Genomic DNA, 20,820 nt, shown 5'->3' with positions numbered 1-20,820 from the left:
AACCACCGACAACCCGTCAAGCTTTCGGAGGGGTATTCTTAATTCTGGGTTCCTGTGGAACAACCCCTACCCTCGCTACTCTTCTAGGACCCTGTTGAATACATACCTCGTTCCCACATCCCCGTCCTTCACATAATCGCCATACCTGCCTCTGTTTGTCGTGCTGCACAACGGGTGTTATTTAGGATAGTGTTATCACTGGTGGAGGGTTCATATCGGAAAGCCTGAACAGGGATCTTACCGCCTTCTCTCCCTCTTTCTTTCCGAGGAAACCTGGGGAAGACACCCGACCTCGTCAGGGATCCATCACCTGGGGAAGACCACAAGAACGATTCCCGGATAGAGAAGGCCATCCAGACATCCTGAACCTGTTTTGGAACTACTCTTATCACAAAACTAATAAAACTTGACACCATTGATCCTCGAATTCGGCCTCCTCGCTATTTCTTTCGACCCTCCCTCTCACAGGGGTTTTCATTTTACTCTACAATCTGATCATAAACCATTGATCAAGATTCTATCTCCCGGCAGGTAAGGGATCAGCAAGGCTGGCCAGGTTAGCTGCCAGTTTGCAAGAATATATATACAGTGTTGAGTACATTGCAGGATGGAAGAACTGCCAAGCTGATGGGTTGTCCAGAATGCCTCTACCTTGGTATGAAGTAGATAAAATACAGGTTGAGTCTTTTGAATGTGAGGGTGGAGTTGCTGCAATTGGTGAATTGGTTGAAGTGTGCAATGGGGGAAACGATGAAGGTCGGAGTATGTCTAAAGATAAGGCCTTGCAAGTGGTCAAAGATTTGTTATCAAAGGTGGTAGGCGAGAAAGTACCCTTCCTATTGCTATGAGACCTTTTGGACAATTTTGGGAAGATTTGTCCATATCTGACAAGGAGGGGAATATTATAATGAAAGATGACAAGTTTGTTCCCCCACAGGCATTGAGATTTGTTTTGTTCAAATTGGCTCATGAAGGCCACATGGGTTAATCACTCACAAAGAAAAGGTTAAGGGAGCATTTCTGGTGGCCTGCCATGGACCAACAAGTGTCTGAATGGGTAGAGAGGTGTGTAGATTGTGCTGAGAGTGAGAAAAGGCTGAAGGTTGGTAGCCAATTGGAAATGGTTAAGATTGATGACTCGGGTTTACCATGGCACACTGTCTGTCTAGATTTTATAGGTCCATTTACTTGTCTAAGCTTGGATCTGAAATTTGGTGTAGTCATGGTGGATGGGACATCCAAATGGCTAATTGTGAAATTTGTACGGGAAATCACCACAAAAACACTATTTGTGTGCTTGCTGAAATCTTCAGGGAAGAAGGTTATCCGGTTAAGTTGATTACCGACAATGGCACACAACTTATTTCTACTGAAATGACCACGTATTTAAAATCATGTGGGATTGTATATACACGGACATCTCTCTATAACCCACAGGGAAATGGTGTTGCGGAAAGGGCCAACTGCATGGTAAAGGGAGTAATTCAGATGGCGGTTGCAAACAGAGGTGATGTGAGAGGGATGGTTAACGATCTTGTGTGGGCTTACCATACAACAGAAAATACTGTTTCTGGGAAAATTCCTTTTGTTGTCATGAGGGGGCGTTGTGCCAGTACTAAGTTAATTCCGGCCTGGATGAAAACATTTCTGGATTTGGCGCATCTCAATCATGACCGAGTAAATCACGACAAAGTTTCAATACATGAAGGAACCCTAAAACCCAATGATATAGTAATAGTCAAACCTGCCCGTGTGAGTGGTGGGTTTACCAAATGTTGCGGTCCATACAAAGTTAAAGCTGTTCATAAAGCATGTCACTTTGTATAATGGTGAAAGTTGGAATCTGAGGAGGGTTGCTCTTTACAAGAAAAACAAGAGTCATGAGAAAAAAGATGAGTGGAAAATTGTTAGCAATTTCAATCCTCATCTGCTCGTGAGTGACGAAGAAGCTTGTTGGAGATCACCTAGTGATTTCTCAAGGGATAGTGGTGATAATCTCAGAGGCGTTACTAATATATCTATTTCCCAAAGATCCAGGTGTCCTCTCAAATATCTTCAAGACTATGTATGTGGAGACTTTTAGTGAGTCTCGTAGGTATGACATTTGTTATGTTATTACTTTATGTTGTTATCTAATTAAAGATAATATTGCAATTTTGTTATTGTTATCTAAAGGAGATGTTGTATTCTTACATGAATTTATATTACAGTATCTTGTTCTTTAAATGTAACATTCCACTGTTGGTTCTAGTGTTGCTATGCCCCATGACATAGCTGTGTTCCTTGCCTGTCAGTTGTTTGCTGGCGGGAGTGGGAACACCAACGTTATCTCTAGCACTCCCAATGAAGTATTTACTTTGTAATAACCAACTTGTGTAAGTATCTTCAATTACAACACAGGGTATTACAGGTCAGAATTGGAGTGTACTTTCAATGCTCTTAAGACCTCTCAGCCGAGATAGCAGTGCATGCATGATGCACATTAAGACCGGTAAACCTCTCAGTACTGGCTTCGCTGTGCATTGTGCAGATCATAACAAGAGCTATATTCACTCCTGTGGTCTGATGTGTCAGTATCCAGGTCCTCAGCGAACTCTGCCAGTGTGCCTTGACCATGAACTATTATGGATAAGGCACATTGATAGAGCTGGCTGAGTACTAGGACCCACAGATATAGCCATGCCAAGTTAATGCACCTCAGTCTTGACATGCTATTACAATGTTGATATTCGTGCACAATAACCAAGAGACCTTTGAAATGACAGGCTGGAGCACGAGCTTTGTATGGATTGACCTTCCCTACTATGTCTCTCTCTCTCTTGCCCTTTTTTTATTGCTTCCTTTCTTGCGCCACCATACCCTTCTCTTTCGCACCTGCTCATCCTCTTCCTCAGTATTTCACACCCTCCGATCTTACCCTGCTCTGACTACTTCTCTTGCTGTCACTTTCTTCTATCTCATCTGTTAGACGCATCAGTCTTCCACACACCCCTTAACCTTCTAGTCTACCTTCTTTTTACACTCTTCTCTAACCAAGCCCCCACTCTATCTCCTGCGTTCTTCATTTAAATCCCCCCTCTACACAACCATGAGATGTGGCTGTCTCGCTAAAGCTCTCCCCTAAAGCATCTTTTCATCTCCAACACCCTCCTTACATAGTCTTCTTTCATACAAGCTCTTACTCCCTCCTCTCCCACACATCCTAATTACTCTTTAGCCTACTCTTTCTGACCTCCTATGTTCAAAAATATGTTATTCTCACTTCCTCTTGCAGACAAGCTTTCATGCCAGTAGTAACTATGTTGCTTAGGCTGCTGATTACAAGTGTTGATCGATCAGTTCTCAGCCTTGAAGTGGTTCAAACATAGTTGTGTTTTACAAGACAATAATATTGACTTTGAGGCCCAACTGGTATTATTTGTAAAGTAAATTGTGTCATGATATCCAGACTTAAATCATTACATTGATTGTTTCAAGTTTTAATGTTATGCTTCAGCGACAAATACTTGTGAATAAGCAAGATAACAAGTTGGGAGGTTATTTAGAACCCCCTGGACGTTGTGATTACTTAGTTTATGGTTTATTTAACTGAGTTTCATATAAAGCTGCAAACCTATGAGGTTGTCTAGAAAGTAGGCAATTCCGCTTTCCTAAGTAACTATACAAAGGTCAGACAAACACCTGTCAACCTCTTCGAAAATGTTTTGAATGTGCATGCACACACTGCACTAAATGTGATGCCATCCTTAATGCTGCACCACTTAAAATTGCAGAAAGCCTTACCCTGCATGTATGCAGTGCACTTTGAACTTATTGATTCTCCACAGAAGATGGAGAGGATTTGCAAGGTGAGACTATTGAAATCAGTGGAGGTAAAAAAACAATTGTAGGGCTTTGACTGTTTTCAGCTAGATAATCACAGTAAAGGGAGAGGTCGGAAAGGTTTTGCTTGTCTAGGTTGGGCTCGGGCCAAGTTTCCATTACGCTGGCACAAACATACGTATTTGGGGTAATATTGCAGTATGCCTGTTACTTTGAATTCCTAAAATGATGCTATTACTCTACATCACGCAATTATGCATCAATTGGGGGAAAAATGTAGCATAAGCACACGTGAACAACACAAAAAGTGAGTGGCTGCTGTTTGCATTATTGGTGTTTTTTGGCTCAATTTGTTTTATATGTGAAATGAGTTCTCGCGTCCAAAATAAATGTCTGTTAACGTTTCACGCTAAATGACCAACCATGGAGCAGCAAAAGCATTTCCCAATAAAATTCTTCTTAGTTTTAAGAGACAGAGGTTCAGTTTGTTTAAATACTTTTGACTTTGTCACACTTTGCACTTTTTCTCCAGTAGATCCATTTTTCTTTCTTCTTAACCTCAACACAGGCAAGAAAGTGTTCAATGCGTTTTGCAATCAAGATGACCTCATCCAGGATGATCTTTCTGCCACAATTCATCCTTAACATTCTCTATGTTGCAACCCAAAATAAATTGACTGCAAATTCGTTCATCAAGAGAACCCTCAAATTTATATGTTGAAGCTAGTTTTCGTAAATCTGTAACATACACCTCAACAGATTCCTGACACTTTTGTATACGCTTCCAAAAGTGATATTTCCCTAAAATGGTGCTCACTTTAGGAAGGTAATGTTTATCCAGTTTCTTTAAACATATCTCAAACTCATTAAGGTTATCTGACTCACCATCACATAGATCAGGTAAGTGTTCATACACTCCTTGTCCCTCAGAGCCCAAACAGTGTAAGAGCAAAGCAGACTTTCTCTTGGCACTTAATGAATGTCCACATACTCTTGCGTAATTAAGAAAAACGTATTTCCACTTGGACAAGCGAATGGATGGTTCACCTGGATTAGAGAGAAAAAATGGAGGAAGAGTGACGCTCTGCATTGTATTGCTAACTAAAAGTTAGAGGTGTAAGAAGAGATGAAATGATGTGCCTGTTGCCATTGCAGACAGAGATGAAATGATGTACCTGTCGTCATTGAAGTTAAGTTACGGTCCCTGTAATTTATTAAATGGTATGGCTATCACCATAGAAAGCAAATTAAAAAAACAAGCAAAGCTTCCATAGTAAAGGAGTGAAGGCACTCGTAGTGATATAAGGTGGGCCTATCACCATAGAAAGTAAGTTGAAGAAGATATAACTTGAAGAAACAAGCAAAATTTCTGTAGTAAAGCAGTGAAGGCACTTTCATCTGTAGTGTGCCAATCACAATGGAAGAAAAGTAAATTGATCATTTGTACAATTTTGGGGTCAGCAGTAGAGTAGTGAAGTAACTTTTAATTAGTAGTGTGCCTATCACTGTAGAAGATAAACTGTTGAACACTTTTAAAATAACTAAACATCAGGTAATTCTTCCTTTAAACCAGATGTATTTTGAAATTCACTGTAAATATAGCTATGCCCATCAGCGAAGAAGTCACTCTGCAGAGGTACTTGTGTGTGTGTCTTTTAAGCATCAGCAGTCTTTAGTAAAAGGACACCGGCAGCGTAATCAAATCTCTATCATCCGAGCGCAGCGGCGCTGGTGAGCACAAAGCAATGTAGGTTGCCAAGCCAACGATCAGAGACAACGTGGAGTGCGTGGAGTGAGGCCGTGAAACAATGTGATGAGCGCAGCGGCGCCGATACGCAGGTGGCGTACTGTTGTCTAGGAAACGTTTTTGCAATGACGACTCCGACAAATGCTACCCTCGAGACGAAGCGGGCGTGAGGAGGTAACGGTAGGCTTTTTCAAACATAATAATAATATGTTTCTTTAAAAGAAATGCAGAGTGCACGGCAGTATATGAAAGCTAGCGCAAACAGTAACTTATTGTTTAAGTCAGCCGGATACGAAGAGAATTAAAAATTTGCGAACATTCGTGACAAGAATTTTCAATTCTATTAAGGACACGGAGGCGAGGATTATGCTTCTCATTTTCTTTACTGAAAATCTCAGCAGCCAATCAGAAAGAAGAAAAACACAACAAGTACTACAATACCCATAAACCTAGAGGGGATCACGTCATAACCATAGAGTAGTCCCCTATAAATGCATCACAAGAGAATACCACTTCCTCTTTCTTTGTGTGAAAAGTTAAGGCAAAATATAGTCACAGTCTGGAATGCGAGGAAACTGGAAAAAAGTCCATTCAACCAAAGGATCCAAGGGCCAAAGGCAGCAACGAATGTGAAGACAACTTCAAAGGAACAGCATGTTCTGGAAGACGACGAAGATCCTTCTTTAGGATGAAAAAGGCAGCAGAGCTCACTTGAGATCAGAACCTGGAAATAGAAATATAAAGCCGTAATACCATAGTCCCAAGAAGGAATATAGCAAAAAAGGGGGGGAAAAACATGAGCATAAATATACATTGCATAATAAAACAGTGCAAATCAAACAGTACAATACTGAGTATGGGTGGGATAATCCTCGCCTCCGTGTCCTTAATAGAATTGAAAATTCTTGTCACGAATGTTTGCAAATTTTTTATTCTATGTCAGGACAGGAGGCTCCGATTATGCTTGTTCAAAGCTGCGCCACCACAACAGTTGCAACATTTACAATAGGTTTGTAATAAAAAGTTTTAAATGTAGAATCAGAGGACCAATCAGCTGCATTCATAATGTCCAATAAACTGACTCCCATTGAAAAAGCCTTGGATGCCATGGCACCACGAGCAGAATGAGCTCCAAATTTGGAGACATCGATCCCTGCTTCACTCATGAGCCAACGCACCCATCGTGCCAGTGTAGCTGGAGTCACTGGACGAAAGGGCTTTTGCAGTGCAATCAACAATTGACCCGCTAGATCATGACGAAAACCTGCAGTGCTTACCTCATAGTCTCGAATGCATTGAACTACACACAATTTAGGGTTTTGAGGAAAAGCCAGGTAAGTGATAGAAGAGGTGTTACATTTAGTGCGTCTAGAGATCAAAAAGGTAACACCCTCTGGAGAAAATCTGCGACCTGCGAGATCAAGGGCGCGAATATCAGAAACCCTCTTGCATGATACCAGACACAGCAACATAGTTAGCTTGGCAGAAAGCTGTTTACGAGACAAAGCCTGATTTACAGGCCAGGAATCCAAAAAACGTAAGACAATGGAGACATCCCAAAGTTCAGAATATTTAGGACATGGCGGTTTCACCAATCGAATACCCCTGAGCAATTTACATATTAATGGATGATCCCCAAGAGGTTTGCCATCAATGGCCCCGTGACCCGCCGAGATGGCTGATCTAAAATTGTTAACGGTACGATAAGCGAGGCCTGAAGCGGCTAAAGACGCAAGAAAATTCACTACCTAGGAGACATCTGCTGTAGTGGGATCCACCTCCCGTTGAGAGCACCAATCACACCATCGTTTCCATGCAGAAGCGTAACGTTTGTGTGTGTTGGGTGACCAAGCCTCATTGATAAATCTGGTAGCGTCTGTTGAAAGACCTAGGACTTGCCAACGACCCCCGAAATTCGCCAGGCCACCAGCCAGAGTTGACCTGATGTTATCAATGGATGTGGAATTTGAACAGGATCCAACAGGAGGTTCCACCGTTGTGGAAGAAGGACCGGGGCAGCACATAGCATGTCCAGAAGAGCCGGGAACCACGCTTGAGCCCTCCAAAGAGGAGTGATCAGAATCAATTCCGAGCGAAAGCGTTTGGTTTGTGCGAGGACTCTCGGAATCATCACAAATGGAGGGAACGCGTAACAGAGAGTCGGAGGCCATACTTGCAGAAAAGCATCCGTGGCCAGGGCTTCCGGGTCCGGACGCCAACTGAAGAACTTCGGAATCTGTTTGTTGAGTCTGGAAGTGAACAGGTCTACTTGACAAGGACCCCAAAATGTGTTCAACATTCGGAACACACGAGGGTGAAGCCTCCAATCGCTGAAATCCCGAAGATGTCGGGAATTCCAATCGGCTATTTGATTGCTGCACCCCGGAAGGTATTCCGCTATCACAAACAGATTGTTCTGAAGGCAGAAATGCCAAAAGTCTTTGGCAATCTCCGCTAGGAGACGAGACCGAGTCCCGCCCAACTTGTTGACATAACGAACCGCTGACACATTGTCCATGCGGAGAAGGATGCAGCAATTCGTCTGAGTGGGCGATAAGCATCGAATCGCAAAAGAACCGCCAGAAGTTCCAAGCAATTGATGTGGAGACTCAACTCCTCCGGAGACCAACGGCCGCCCGTGGACACTGAACAGCACCGGGCTCCCCAACCCCATTGACTGGCATCGGACTCGATCACCACCTCCGGAGTGGTGCCGAATAGGGCTCGACCGTTCCATGATTCCATATGTTCCAGCCACCACAACATCTCCCACCTCGCCTCTTTGGAGAGAGGAATCTGATCGGAATACTTGAGGCCGTTCTGGAGATGACGTATCTTGAGCCTTTGAAGAGCTCGGTAATGAAGAGGACCCGGGAAAATCGCTTGAATAGAAGCAGCCAACAAACCTACGACCCGGGCTACAGACCTCAAGGACACAGTCTGCTTGCTCAAAATCAACCTCAACTCTCTCTTGATGGATCTGATCTTCTGATGCGGTAAGAGGAGTTGACAAGTTAGGGAGTTGACTAGGAAGCCTAGAAACTCGAGAGACTGAGACGGAATCAACGCAGACTTCTGAGGGTTGATCAAGAAACCCAGATTCTGCAACAGATCTAAGGTCCAAGCAAGATGCTGAGAGACAAGGTGAGGAGACTGACCCAGAATGAGGATGTCGTCCAGATAAATTATGAGCCGAACGCCCCGGGCTCGCAGAACTTCGACTACGGGCCTCAGAAGTTTCGTGAAGCACCAAGGTGCTGACGAGAGGCCGAAAGGAAGGACTTGGTATTCGTACCAGACTCCCTGCCATTGGAACTGCAGAAAACGTCGATGCGGTTTGTAAATGGGTACCGACAGATAGGCATCCTTCAGATCGAGGCGGACCATCCAGTCCCCTTCCTGCAGAAGATCGCGCAGAAGATGGATCCCCTCCATCTTGAAGTGTCGCTATACAACCCATCCATTGAAGTCATTGAGATTTAAAACAAGCCGTGATCCATCCCCCTTCTTCTGAACTAGGAAGACGTTGCTGACAAACCCGCGAGGGTGACGAGAAGTCTGCACTATGGCACCTTTTTGAAGAAGAGACTCAATCTCGCTGGAAATGAACAGTCGGTCTTGAAGGGAGAAAAGCATGGGACGAGGGAACAGAGTTTGAGAGGGGGTCTGAAAGAATTCGATCTTGTAACCTAGTACTGTATCCAGGATCCAACCATCCTGCGAGATTCCTTGCCAATTGGCGAGAAAAAACTGAATGCGGCCCCCCAACCGAACCCCTGAAAAGGGAATCAGGCTCACCTGAAGGCGTGGCATCACGGTGTCCTCCTTGGTTGCCTCCAAAGCGTCCTTTTCTATTGTTGTTGCGGGACCCACGGGTGGGGTAAAAGGAAGCTGAGGAACTGGAGTCCTGAAATTTTCCCCGATGGGAAGAGTATCCTCGTTGGGAGCCTTGTTGATATCCACGGCCGAACGACCGCCCCCGGTGTCGTCCGGCCCGGCCAAAAACCGGGCAAAAAGCCCGTCTCAAGGAGCCCTGGGCCTTGTCAAGGCCACTGAAAGTAGCGACAAATTTTGTAAGTTCCTTCAAAAAAGGTTGCCCAAAAAGAAGGCCCTGCGCCAAGGGGCCGGACTCCGAGTTAGACAATTCCGCCAATTTGGGATCAAGTTTTAAAAGGATGGAACGACGACGCTCAGAGGACATGGTGCAATTGGCGTTGCCCAATAGACATACTGCGCGTTGAGCCCATCCAATGAGATCATCAGGATTAATAATTTGGCCAGAGGCCTTAGATTTGTAACCCAAATCCAAAATTTTTGTTAAAGGACCGGACAAACCAGGAGTTTGTCCTGACAAGATCGCCACGCACGATCAAGACCCTTTTTTGGGTTCTTAGTATATTTTTTCAGATATGTCAACATAGATGGGTCCACTTCAGGAGTGTCCACGACTTTGTCTGCTAAATCCGGCCTGGGACATTCTGAGCGCAATCGTGCTCTAACGTCTTTATCAAAGGCTTGACGCAGATGCGACTGCACATATTCTGCCACCTCGGAAGAGGGAATCCAAGAAGAGGAATTAGGGTGGATAATGGCAGTGGGATCAAAGGTAAGTAAGGAAGGATGGGAAGGGGCATCGACAAAGCGCTCCTTGCGGAGCTTCTTAGCTGGTGGAGGAGAATCCTCCGGCTCAGACGCCGTATCAGGGGAGGAATTGCCATCATCCCTGAAAGGCGAGCTGGAAGGAGTATCCCTTGAAGAGGTGCCATAAGAATGGTCTGCATGAAAGGTCTTGGCCAGTTTAGCAAAATCCGAAGAATGAGGGTTTTTTGAACTTTTACCTCTAGAGGAGGAACGAGAAGAAGAAGAACCTGAAAACCAGCCTTGCTGTCTGGCAAAATTACATAAGTGCCGTTTTAGGGGTTCAACAGCCCTGACCATAGCCTTATTGACGGAGTGCTGGACTCCCACATCAAGAGCGTCCACAAGCTCATGCTCAAACGACCCAGAAGGGTCCTCCTCAAAGTAATCCTCCTCTTCATAATAATCAGACATTTTGGCACAGTAAAGTGACCAGAAAAATCCCCACCAGAGGAACAAAGGAGGAGCAAATATGCACTGTACTGGTAAACAAAAACACACAAGAGGAAAAAACTGTGTGAGAAGACAGTGATATTATAAAGGGGGAGTGGCAAAAACCCCTGGCAAGCCACAGCCACACAACCTCACTTGTGTGGAAAAAAGGTAAATTCAAATGTGGAGGGAGGGCTTGCCTAAATAAGCCACTCTAGGCAAAGCCTATGCCAAGTTTACAGCCCAAAGTAATAATATATAGTCTCTGAGCTTCAGGAGAGGGTGGCAGTCACAGGTGGGAATTTAGAGCAAATAGCGCTGCTCCTGCGCTCTCTCAACCCGAGAAAAACGGCAAAATCGGGAAAATAACCTTCAAAATGGCCGCCGCGCATGCGCGGAACGGCCAGAAAGCGAAAGCCAAAAGAGGACTACGCGTCGGAACGACGCGCGTCCTCACCCTCGTCTCCCTCTCCACCAAGGAAAAACACACACGGGCGCAGAGCGCCCGGTGAAGGAGGCAGAAGCGCTCCCGAACAGCGAAGACACCGCAATGAAACCAGAACACTTGCAGACAGCGCATATAACGGGCTGCAAGAAAAACGTCCCCAAAACGAGGAAAAGCAGGAGCTGGCAGTAAGCAGAAGCGCGAACAGCGCGAGCGCGAAACAGAAGGTTAACAGCAAGGCGCGTAAAGCGCTAAAGCATAACAATAAGCAAATGCAAGTACCATGACATTTACAATAATAAGAGAAAAAGTGATGTACTTAACTGGCTGCGGAGCAGCAAAGAAAGAGGAAGTGGTATTCTCTTGTGGTGCATTTATAGGGGACTACTCTATGGTTATGACGTGATACCCTCTAGGTTTATGGGTATTGTAGTACTTGTTGTGTTTTTCTTCTTTCTGATTGGCTGCTGAGATTTTCAGTAAAGAAAATGAGAAGCATAATCGGAGCCTCCGGTCCTGACATAGAATCTATTGGTTGCGTAATCAGCCGTGTTAAGACGTTTCTTTCTTCATTGGAAGTAGATGTATCTGGGTTCTTTTCTTTTCCACCAGCTCGTCGCCATTGTAAAGAAGTCCAATGGAGTCGTCTGTAAAGGTTGACAGGTTCTTCTTTATTGAAGATAAAGATCTACAGGAAGAAACGTCCTACCCACAAGGAACCAACAGCAACTTACACGCTAGTGTTCTATAGCTACTACTAAGCTACATGAACACTCTGGAATAAAGAACACATCTCACATTCTGAATAACAACGTGAGATACATAACATGCAGATTATAACAATTATATTATAAAATGCTGGTACTTCCATTTCACATATTTACATGTAAATTTCTCAAAATTTTGCATAATTACACAAATGCAAATTACTCAGATTTCGCATACCTATAGTGATGCCGAGTCCAAGGAGGCTAACTCCCTCCAGATGAGGTAAGGTGAAAGACATGATTTGGGAGGCCACCGCACTTGCATTTTATCAACCGGTTGACAAAAAGGAATAGGAACAAGGCAAACTGAAAAAGTTGATGTGAGCATTCACAGACCTCTTGGTAATGCGTGGAAATTCCCAGAATGCATTAGCCTAACCAGGTGCTAATCCAGTGGGTGGTTCACAGGGTGAGGTCCCACTGGAGTCCCCCTTATGATGCTATCCTGCAGATGAGAAGGGTCCGGGGAGCACCGATGAAACCCCTCTGGAACCCCTAGTGCTGAGTGTCATGTCCAGAGCAACGAACAGCGCTGATTTTGGCAGTCAGTGGCCGATGGCCACGGAGACGTAAGTGGCCCTCAAGATGGGGAAGGAGGGCTGTGACTAGCAGCCAAGCGTGACCCATTGGAACTGGAGGCCTGCTGCCATGAAAGGACGAGAGCCTGAGAGTAGCGGCAGGAGCAAAGGAGTAGCGAGAGTGACACCCCAGAGGTGCCTCGAGGACAGACCCTGTGGCGTGGAGTTCAGGACCCAGTGGCGCTGTGGCTACTTGAGTCCGGCGGGAGACCTGACTTCGAGGCACGGATCTGCTAAAGACCAGCATTTTTATGTTTGGGGTCAACCCCTCTATTATGCATCACCGGTGTAGGGGTGTTCATTTTCCTGGACCCATGTACGTGCGTCAGGTGGACTGACCCGTGACTTCCAGTGGTAGATAATAAAGAAGGATGGGACCGTGGTCACAAGGTTTCTCAGCCAGCACCTCTCTGTGTATGCCTCATTATTTGCCCACACCAGGATGTGTATTTCTGTTCCAGGGAGGACCTGGCTTGGCAGTTTGAGCTGGGCTGTTCCCATAAGGAACAGGGTCAAAACTGATTTGCATATGGCTTGGTCCAAACTGGGGTGGTGTGGTGAGCAAAAGACTGATGGAATAAACCCAGATCTTTGTGACTGGGGATGAATGTTGCATTATTCAGCATTCTGCCCATCATTTGTTCCTTTTGCATTTGTTCCCCCAAGTGGGAAGAATATGCCTAGAGGTGGGTCCCATGCTCTCTGCGCTACTGGATTCAAGGTAGCTTGGCTTATGAGGGGTGATGCCTTAAAACCAGTCCCAGGATTCTTGTTTTCGGTCCAGGGAGGACCTGGCTTGGCAGTTCGGGCTGGACTGTTCCCATAAGGAACAGGGTTAAGACTGATTTGCATATGGCTGAGTCCAAACTGTGGTAGCATGGTGAGCAAAAGAACAATGGATTAAACTCAGATCTTTTAGACTGGGGGTGAATGTTTGCATTGTTCAGCATTCCGCCAATGCACGCCAATAGCACCAGTGCAAACTCAACAAATTGCCTACAAGTGGGTATCCCCCATCCATCTTCATGCTCCTGGCACCATACCTGCTGTTTACGCTGGTGTCCCGAGGAGTGTTTGTGGCTGTGTTGCTGCCGTTGTGAAGCTTGTTTTCAGCCGCGGAGCATAGCATCCCCTGCTGCTCTGCTGCCTGTGCCGAGGCCTGCTCCTGCTGTAACTTCTGGTGGGGAGAGCAGAGCATCCCATGCTACTCCTGCTGTCCGTGCCGAGGCCTGCTACTGCCTCTGACGTTGCAGTGTGATGCACCGCACTGTGGGCGTGTGCGCACTCCGGTCTCCTGGAAGGAAGGGTCAGTATATCCTGCCTGGCGTCCTGCATTCTGTGGTGCCCACGAGCCTGTCTTACCCTGTTTTTTTTTTCTTCCTGCACCAGGGACCACATTGCAGCTTATCCAGCCCTGCTATTTTCCTGGAAGAGATATACCTGATCCCCAACTACAGCTCTGTTTTCCCTGGGATTTTGAGGGCCTTGTTGTAGGAGTGCCTGCACACTGGCCATAGTACTGGTCCGCTCACTGATTCTGTTAGAACGCTGAGTGCAGACAGGCAGGTCAAACAGCCTATCTGCACATCATTTGGCTGTCTGTAGAGTCATGAAATGTGCACCTGCCACCTACTGCCTGCACCTGTAGCATCCTTGCCTCACGTTCCCACCTCAGGCATGCCTGAATATCATATGGAACACTAGACCCCAGCCCTGCGCAGAGCATCAGCCATCCAGGCTCCAGGGACATGTGCATAACACTCTAAAACTGTACCACGGCAAGCTTGGTGCCATTTCCCGCCATCCCACGACTGCTTCTCCTAAACTGCTTCTTCCCCAGTGGGGGTCCTCTTTACCCAAGGCCTGTCTGTTGACCCCTGTGCTACCTCTTCCAATTTTTGCTACTGCCATCATCATGGCTTCCGTACCAGCTCTGGAACCGTTTGTAATGGATGGCCCCCACCTGCTCAAGCGGCAAGATGGAAGGACCGGGTTGAGCAACTAGAGACCTATTTTGCGGCAGTGTGTCTGGAAAAGGATCGATGATGCCCATGCTAACACATTTGGGAGGGGCTGCAATTCAAAACTGGGAAAATCTGTTGTTGAGGTTTGCCCTCTATTAACTTACGCTAAGCTAAAACAGGCTTTGACAGCTCACTGCGAACCCCTCGCAAATCCTGACTATGAGAGGTTCTTGTTGCGCCAAGCCAGTCAGCTACCTGAAGAATCCGTGGACAATTTTTTTGCCCGCTTGAGAGATCTGGCCAGCACCTGTACTTTGCCAGATGCCGAAAATTGTGCACAATTCATACAGTGCTGCTCTTCCGTCAAGCTCAGAGAGAACATTCTCCAAGTTCCATGGATGTCCATGGCCGACATACTGACTATGGTTCGCACCAAAGAACTCTCCAAAGTGCGCGCTGCACACATGGAAGAGGCTCTGCAACACCAGGTGAAAACGGAACCCAATAACGTAGTGAGTACAGACAAAACGAAACCCCACTCCAAATCCAACTCTGCTCCTAAGATGAATTACGGCTGTGGAGGGTCATATCCACACCAAGGACCCAGCCCTGCTCACAGTAAACTATGTTGGGCATGCAATAAGCCTAACCATCTTGCCAAGGTCTGCCGTTCTTCCACAACCAAAAAGGGGCAGAGACCCAAAAGAATCAACTCGATGCAATCCCCCACTATGCCAGAAGATGACGAAGTATAGATGATGATGATGACACAGAAGGAAACGTTCATATTATCCATACACTACAACCTGATGGATATCTGCAGAGGTGCATTCCCAAGTGCAATGTTCTCCTGGCAGGCCATCAGATACCGGCATTAATCAACACTGGAGCTTCAATCCATATTTTGGCCCATGATGACCTCAAGACACTCTCTTTTTAATCGGACTTATGTGCCACCACCACCCAGGTTTTTGCATATGGATCATGCACGCCGCTCCCTCTAGCCAGCGTCTTCGCGATGGAAATAACACGAGTCTCATTCGACTAGGGTCAAGGTGCAGGTAATCAAAGGTGGTTCAGGGATGCTATTAAGCTGCCGCACAGCAGTGTCTTCAACTCGTTGCGTTTGCCTTCAGCATCCACTTAGGAAGCATTGATGACCTAGTGGCTGAGTTTGTATCTCTGTTCGAAGCGATAGAGTGCCTCAAAGACGGTCTGATACAACTCCACATTGATGACTCTATCCAACCTGTTGTGCTGAATCATCGCAGGGTAGCCTTTCACCTACGACCCAAAGAGAAAGCTAAAATGCGGAAAACTGAAGCAAGCAGATATCATTGAGAAGGTTGACGACCCTATGCCCTGGGTATCCCCAATAGTGTTGGCAAGGAAACCCTAGCAGCCAGGGGAAGTCAAAATGTGTGTTGACATGTGCCTGCGCAATCTGGCCATCCACCGTGAAAGACCCACGGTCTCACACCCATGGTCAATGACATTGTGGCTGAAGTCAGCGGATCCAGGTGGTTTTCCAAAATGGACCTCCATGCAGGGTACCACCAGCTCATGCTTTCCCCGGAGTCTAGAGCGATCACCACATTTTCCACCCATGTAGGTCTGAGGAAGTACAAATGCCCCAGTTTCGGTGTGTCGAGTGCGGCAGTAATATTTCAAGACACAATTAGGTGTTCTTGGCTAGCCTCACAGGAATAAGTAATGTCAGTGATGACATTCTAGTACAATCCCCGACCCTGGAGGAACATTTCAACCACCTGAGAGCCACTTTTCAAAGACTTAAGCATAACGGTCTCATGCTGCACAAAGAAAAATGTACTTTTCTTCAAAAGGAGATCAAATTCTTTGGGTACAGTTTCTCAGAGGAGGGGGTCATGCCTGATCCTGCGAAAGTTCATAACATCCAATCAGCACTGGCGCCCACAACTCTCATTGGAGTGCGCAGTTTTTTTAGGCAAGGTTACTTACTACGGACGTTTTATCCAGAACCTGACAGCCCTCACTGCCTGCTTTGAGAGTTGACCAAGGCCAGTGCCATGTGCATTTGGGGTGCCCCCCAGGAAGAAGCCTTTCGGGCAAACAAATGTGTCATGTCAGCTGACACCACATTGGTTTATATTGAAAAACAATTAGTTCCCTGAGCAAACTAAATATATCAGAACCTTCAATTTGAATTCATAGGAATAATTCGAAAATCACAGATTAATATGTTTATAGATAAATGCTTTGTCCAATCTGCATCTTCTTATTGAAGTCTCTTGTAGTCACGGCTTTGGCATTGATTCTCAGGAGACTTGTTTAAATAATAAACACCTTAATGTTCAGTAAGAAATCCGAGTCCATATTTGACTTTTATAGACCAAAGTGTTTATTTCCGATTCATCGGGTCATAAAGGAACAGCTTTCATACTAGAAAGCTGTTCCTTTATGACCCGATGAATCGGAAATAAACACTTTGGTCTATAAAAGTCAAATATGGACTCGGATTTCTTACTGAACATTAAGGTGTTTATTATTTAAACAAGTCTCCTGAGAATCAATGCCAAAGCCGTGACTACAAGAGACTTCAATAAGAAGATGCAGATTGGACAAAGCATTTATCTATAAACATATTAATCTGTGATTTTCGAATTATTCCTATGAATTCAAATTGAAGGTTCTGATATATTTAGTTTGCTCAGGGAACTAATTGTTTTTCTGTATAGTTGCAATTGTCATCAATTGTAGGCAACAGCATTGGGTGGTGGCTGTTTTGTTCCCTTCGATGCAATCTTTGTGATATTTGTGGTTCTCGTTTACTGTCTTAAATCACCATTTGTTTGCGCAGACTATACCTCACTGCCCATTTTCTTTCCGTGGTTTATATTGACCCCAGCCGGGAATCAGAGTTGTAAGTCGTCGCCTGCCCCACTGGTATAGGGGCTGCTTTATCACACAGACAATCCAATGTTGATTGGGGCCCAGTGGCGTACGCCAGTCGTGCCCTGACTGACACATAGCAGTGCTATTCTCAAAATTGAAAAAGAGGCCATTGCGGTGCATTGGGGCTGCCCCAAATTTTCATATCTACTTATATGGCCAGTCACTGACAGTTCATAGGGACCATTAGCCACTGGTCCCTCTTTTCACTGGATCCTCATCTAAACCACCTCTTAGAATCGAGAAATTGATTTTTCAACTTCAAACATACGATTTCTTTGTCATATGTAACCCGGATCACAAAATCCTGCTGATTATCTGCAAAGGCATGCAAGACCCACCACTGTGGAAGAGGAGTCAGATGCTGAGGAGGTCGAGGAATACGTTTGAATCAAGACTGTGATGCAAGGTATAGTTCCCGAACTTGGATGATTTAGTGAAGCGTACCATCCGGCAATGCCCGTTGTGTCAAGCTGCTGGACCGGTGGAGTCATCGGCACCCATCTTCAAGCTCTTCCGGTGACTGGCTGCCAGAGTCGCTGATCCACCACCATAACCCAATTGCGGTGTCCTAATACCTGAGGAGGATTACCCAAGGGCCAGATGTCCAAGGAGCCAAGTTTCTTCGCCCATGCGGACACCCTCTCCAGAGGATGATGAACATTCCGTGCCAGCAATCCTGTCCATGTCCAGTGACAGGGCGAGAGAGGCCAGTTCAAGTCTTAACTATGATACTGAGGTTTGTCATCCCCTAGAACGATCTGGAGCTGGTGGTGAGACTTCCAGGCGGCACAGGACTGGCAGGTATCATCTCAGGCTGCGTCCAATGAGGTCCTCTCGTCTGACGGACTTTGTAGTAAACTGATGTAATGTGCCAATACTAAAATACAGCTAATAATGTTTTTTTTCTTCTCTCTCTCTTTCTCATTCTCCTGTTTCACCCATTTCACCAAAGTTGTTAATTGTTGCACTGCTATGCTATATTTTTCGCATTGTGCATTTGTATTAAGTATGACTCGACTGTTTATGTTTTTTTTTATTTTTTATGTCTGGGTAAAGGAGGAATATTATGTTGGGGGTTGACCCCTCTATTATGCCTCACCGGTGTAGGGGTGTTAGTTTTCCTGGACCCTGTAGACGTGTATCGGGTCGTCTGACCCGTGACGGTAAGTGGTAGATATTAAAGGCCCAGACTGTAGTCAGGAGGTTCCTCAGCCCGCACCTGGCTAGAGCGTGTATGCCTCGTTATTTGTTCACACTTAGAGAACCCTGCGCTGAAAGGACAGGCGCGGACTCAACAAGCACGAGCTCAAGATCAGCCCTAAGATCCTACATGCCACCTCGGCCCACCAACCGGCCTTCTACCCCTACGGCCATCACCAGCTCAAGGATCCCTCCAGGCCCAAGATTATCGCCAGTGAGTGCAACAGCACCCTGAAGGCCTGGTTGAACGACGACGAGAAGATCATGCTCTGTAAATATGTTATATATATTTGTCCAACCCTTATCACTTCTTAAAATGTAATCTTGATTGAATTTGCAACTCGCACATAATTTTACTCTTAACACTAGTATCTGTAGTAGATTTTTGTACTTGCTACTATTCTTATTTGAGTTTAGAGTTTATTTATTTGCATTTTTTATGTTATTCATGTGCTCTGAGGTCCTATTTTAATATTCTATTGTAAAGCGCTCTGACCCCTTCAGGTAAAGTTTGTGATATATAAAAACGCATAAATAAGTAAATAAACGTGGTCGGTATTTTCATGCAAAGAGAGGTAAAAATATCGGTAATTAAATCTGATGTTTTAACCTCTTTGAGGGACACACTGAAAGTAAAATGACTGATATTTACTGTGCGTTTTTAGAGATTAACACTATCGAAGAAACGAATATCCGAACTTCCTAATGATAATTGCAATTACAATACATTACAATTTTCAAACTAACGTTGGATTATCGGGGCGAAATCCGGTGATCTTTATTTATATATACGATAACGAGAGTGTGCGTGAGCAACATATCAATAAAGCTTTCTTTGTTATTGAAAAGAAAGAAATACACACATCCGCGTTTCTTCCAATTCCAAGATGGCCGAGCCCTGGAACAAGCCGGCACACAAACTCGGTGCACGGCAGCGCACCGGGGATGTACGTGTCTCAGGGAAGAATGTGGACTTTAGCTCTCTCCTACTGTCTCAAACTGTGCTGCAGGGCCTGGCGGCTTCTGGTTTCGAACGACCGTCTCCCATTCAACTGAAAGCCATCCCACTGGGGAGATGCGGCTTGGGTAAGTGACCCGCCATGCTTTTTTTTTAACGGTGTAGTGTCAGACGACTAGCCATCTAGTTTTAAGATCGCTGCGAACATGACAAAGCTACGAAATACTCCCGATCCAATATGGATGTCTGTATCCACCCATTCCCTAAGGTTGCCACGCCCCCACCCCCTTTACTTTTTGTACCACAGAGCTAGATGGCGAACAGATTGGTCGCCACCTTGGTGTGGTGGTACGGGTCTTACAACTAAATAATTGAACTGTTTAGAACTTAAAAAAACAAACGCATGGCAGTCGCTAGTCGTTTGACAAAATACACGCAGGGCGATCTGCTGATTATCTTTAACACACCAGGAATACGAGCGTTTGAGGCATTTGTTAATTATTTTCGAGAACTTTTTATATCCGTTTACTCTCGTTAATGTTGCCTTTCCTTGAAGGATGCCTTTGAGGCGTAACCTCAGTGAGCATGGAAAATGTGGTCTATTCTTCGTAGCCGTGTGTTTTTTATTTAGTTCATTGTAAACGATCTGTTTTCATAAGGTACTGCTCTAACATAATTTAAACTGCTTGTTTCCCTTTGTGGTAATAAAATGCCTCAAGTGAAATGAAAATCATACCAGTATTGCGGTTACGTTTGCGTGTCTGCGAGGCAGTGCTGCGCAAATGTGAATTTTTAGGTCTCGCCTGAGCCAGCGCTTTAGCGCTGCTCTGGAGAGACTTTTAGTAAGCGAGTTTTGGAAGTGCAAACAGTGGCTTTTCAGGCCTCCAGCTTGCGTTCCCGATGGTTGTGCACGCGCACAACTGCTAGCCTGTAGCTCTCGCATGGCAGCCTTTCCTCCCCCTCTCCCACCCGCTCTTCCCCCTCCCTTACATGGAACTGAGCTCGAAGTAATTTACAAGCCTCTCCCACACGCTCCTCCCTCTCCCTTACATGGCAGCCTTTCCTCCCCCTCTCCTACGACACAACTGAGTGCGAACAAATTTACAAGCATGAATCGAAAGAGTACTTTTCATTAGTGCAATAACGTGCCTTCCGCCGTAAATGTTTTTTGCCACTCTGACAATTATACCTGCAATTAGACGTTTTTTTAGAAAACAAATGAGTCTTCTCTGCTAAAAATGTTGCGACACGCTCAAAGGCACTTCTCGCCCTCCCTTCCACAGAGCCATCCGGATTTATTAATACGATTCACAAAGACAAATAAATATAGTTGTT

At 45.4% G+C, this 20,820-nt stretch overlaps 1 protein-coding gene across 1 annotated transcript in view; it reads left to right on the top strand.

Moving 5' to 3' along the window:
* The first annotated feature begins 19,394 nt into the window (after nt 1-19,394).
* Nucleotides 19,395-20,820, top strand: part of DDX20 (DEAD-box helicase 20) — a 298,858-nt gene continuing 297,432 nt past the window's right edge. Inside the window, exon 1 of the mRNA XM_085609637.1 lies at nt 19,395-19,613. Coding sequence (XP_085465763.1) covers nt 19,415-19,613 — 199 coding nt within the window. The 5' untranslated portion in view covers nt 19,395-19,414. The remainder of the gene's footprint in view (nt 19,614-20,820) is intronic.

This window comes from Triturus cristatus, chromosome 1_2 (genome assembly GCF_964204655.1).
Source record: "Triturus cristatus chromosome 1_2, aTriCri1.1, whole genome shotgun sequence".
NCBI classification, from domain to species: domain Eukaryota; kingdom Metazoa; phylum Chordata; class Amphibia; order Caudata; family Salamandridae; genus Triturus; species Triturus cristatus.
Note: the sequence above shows the minus strand (reverse complement) of the source record. Positions and strands in the feature narration are given on the sequence as shown.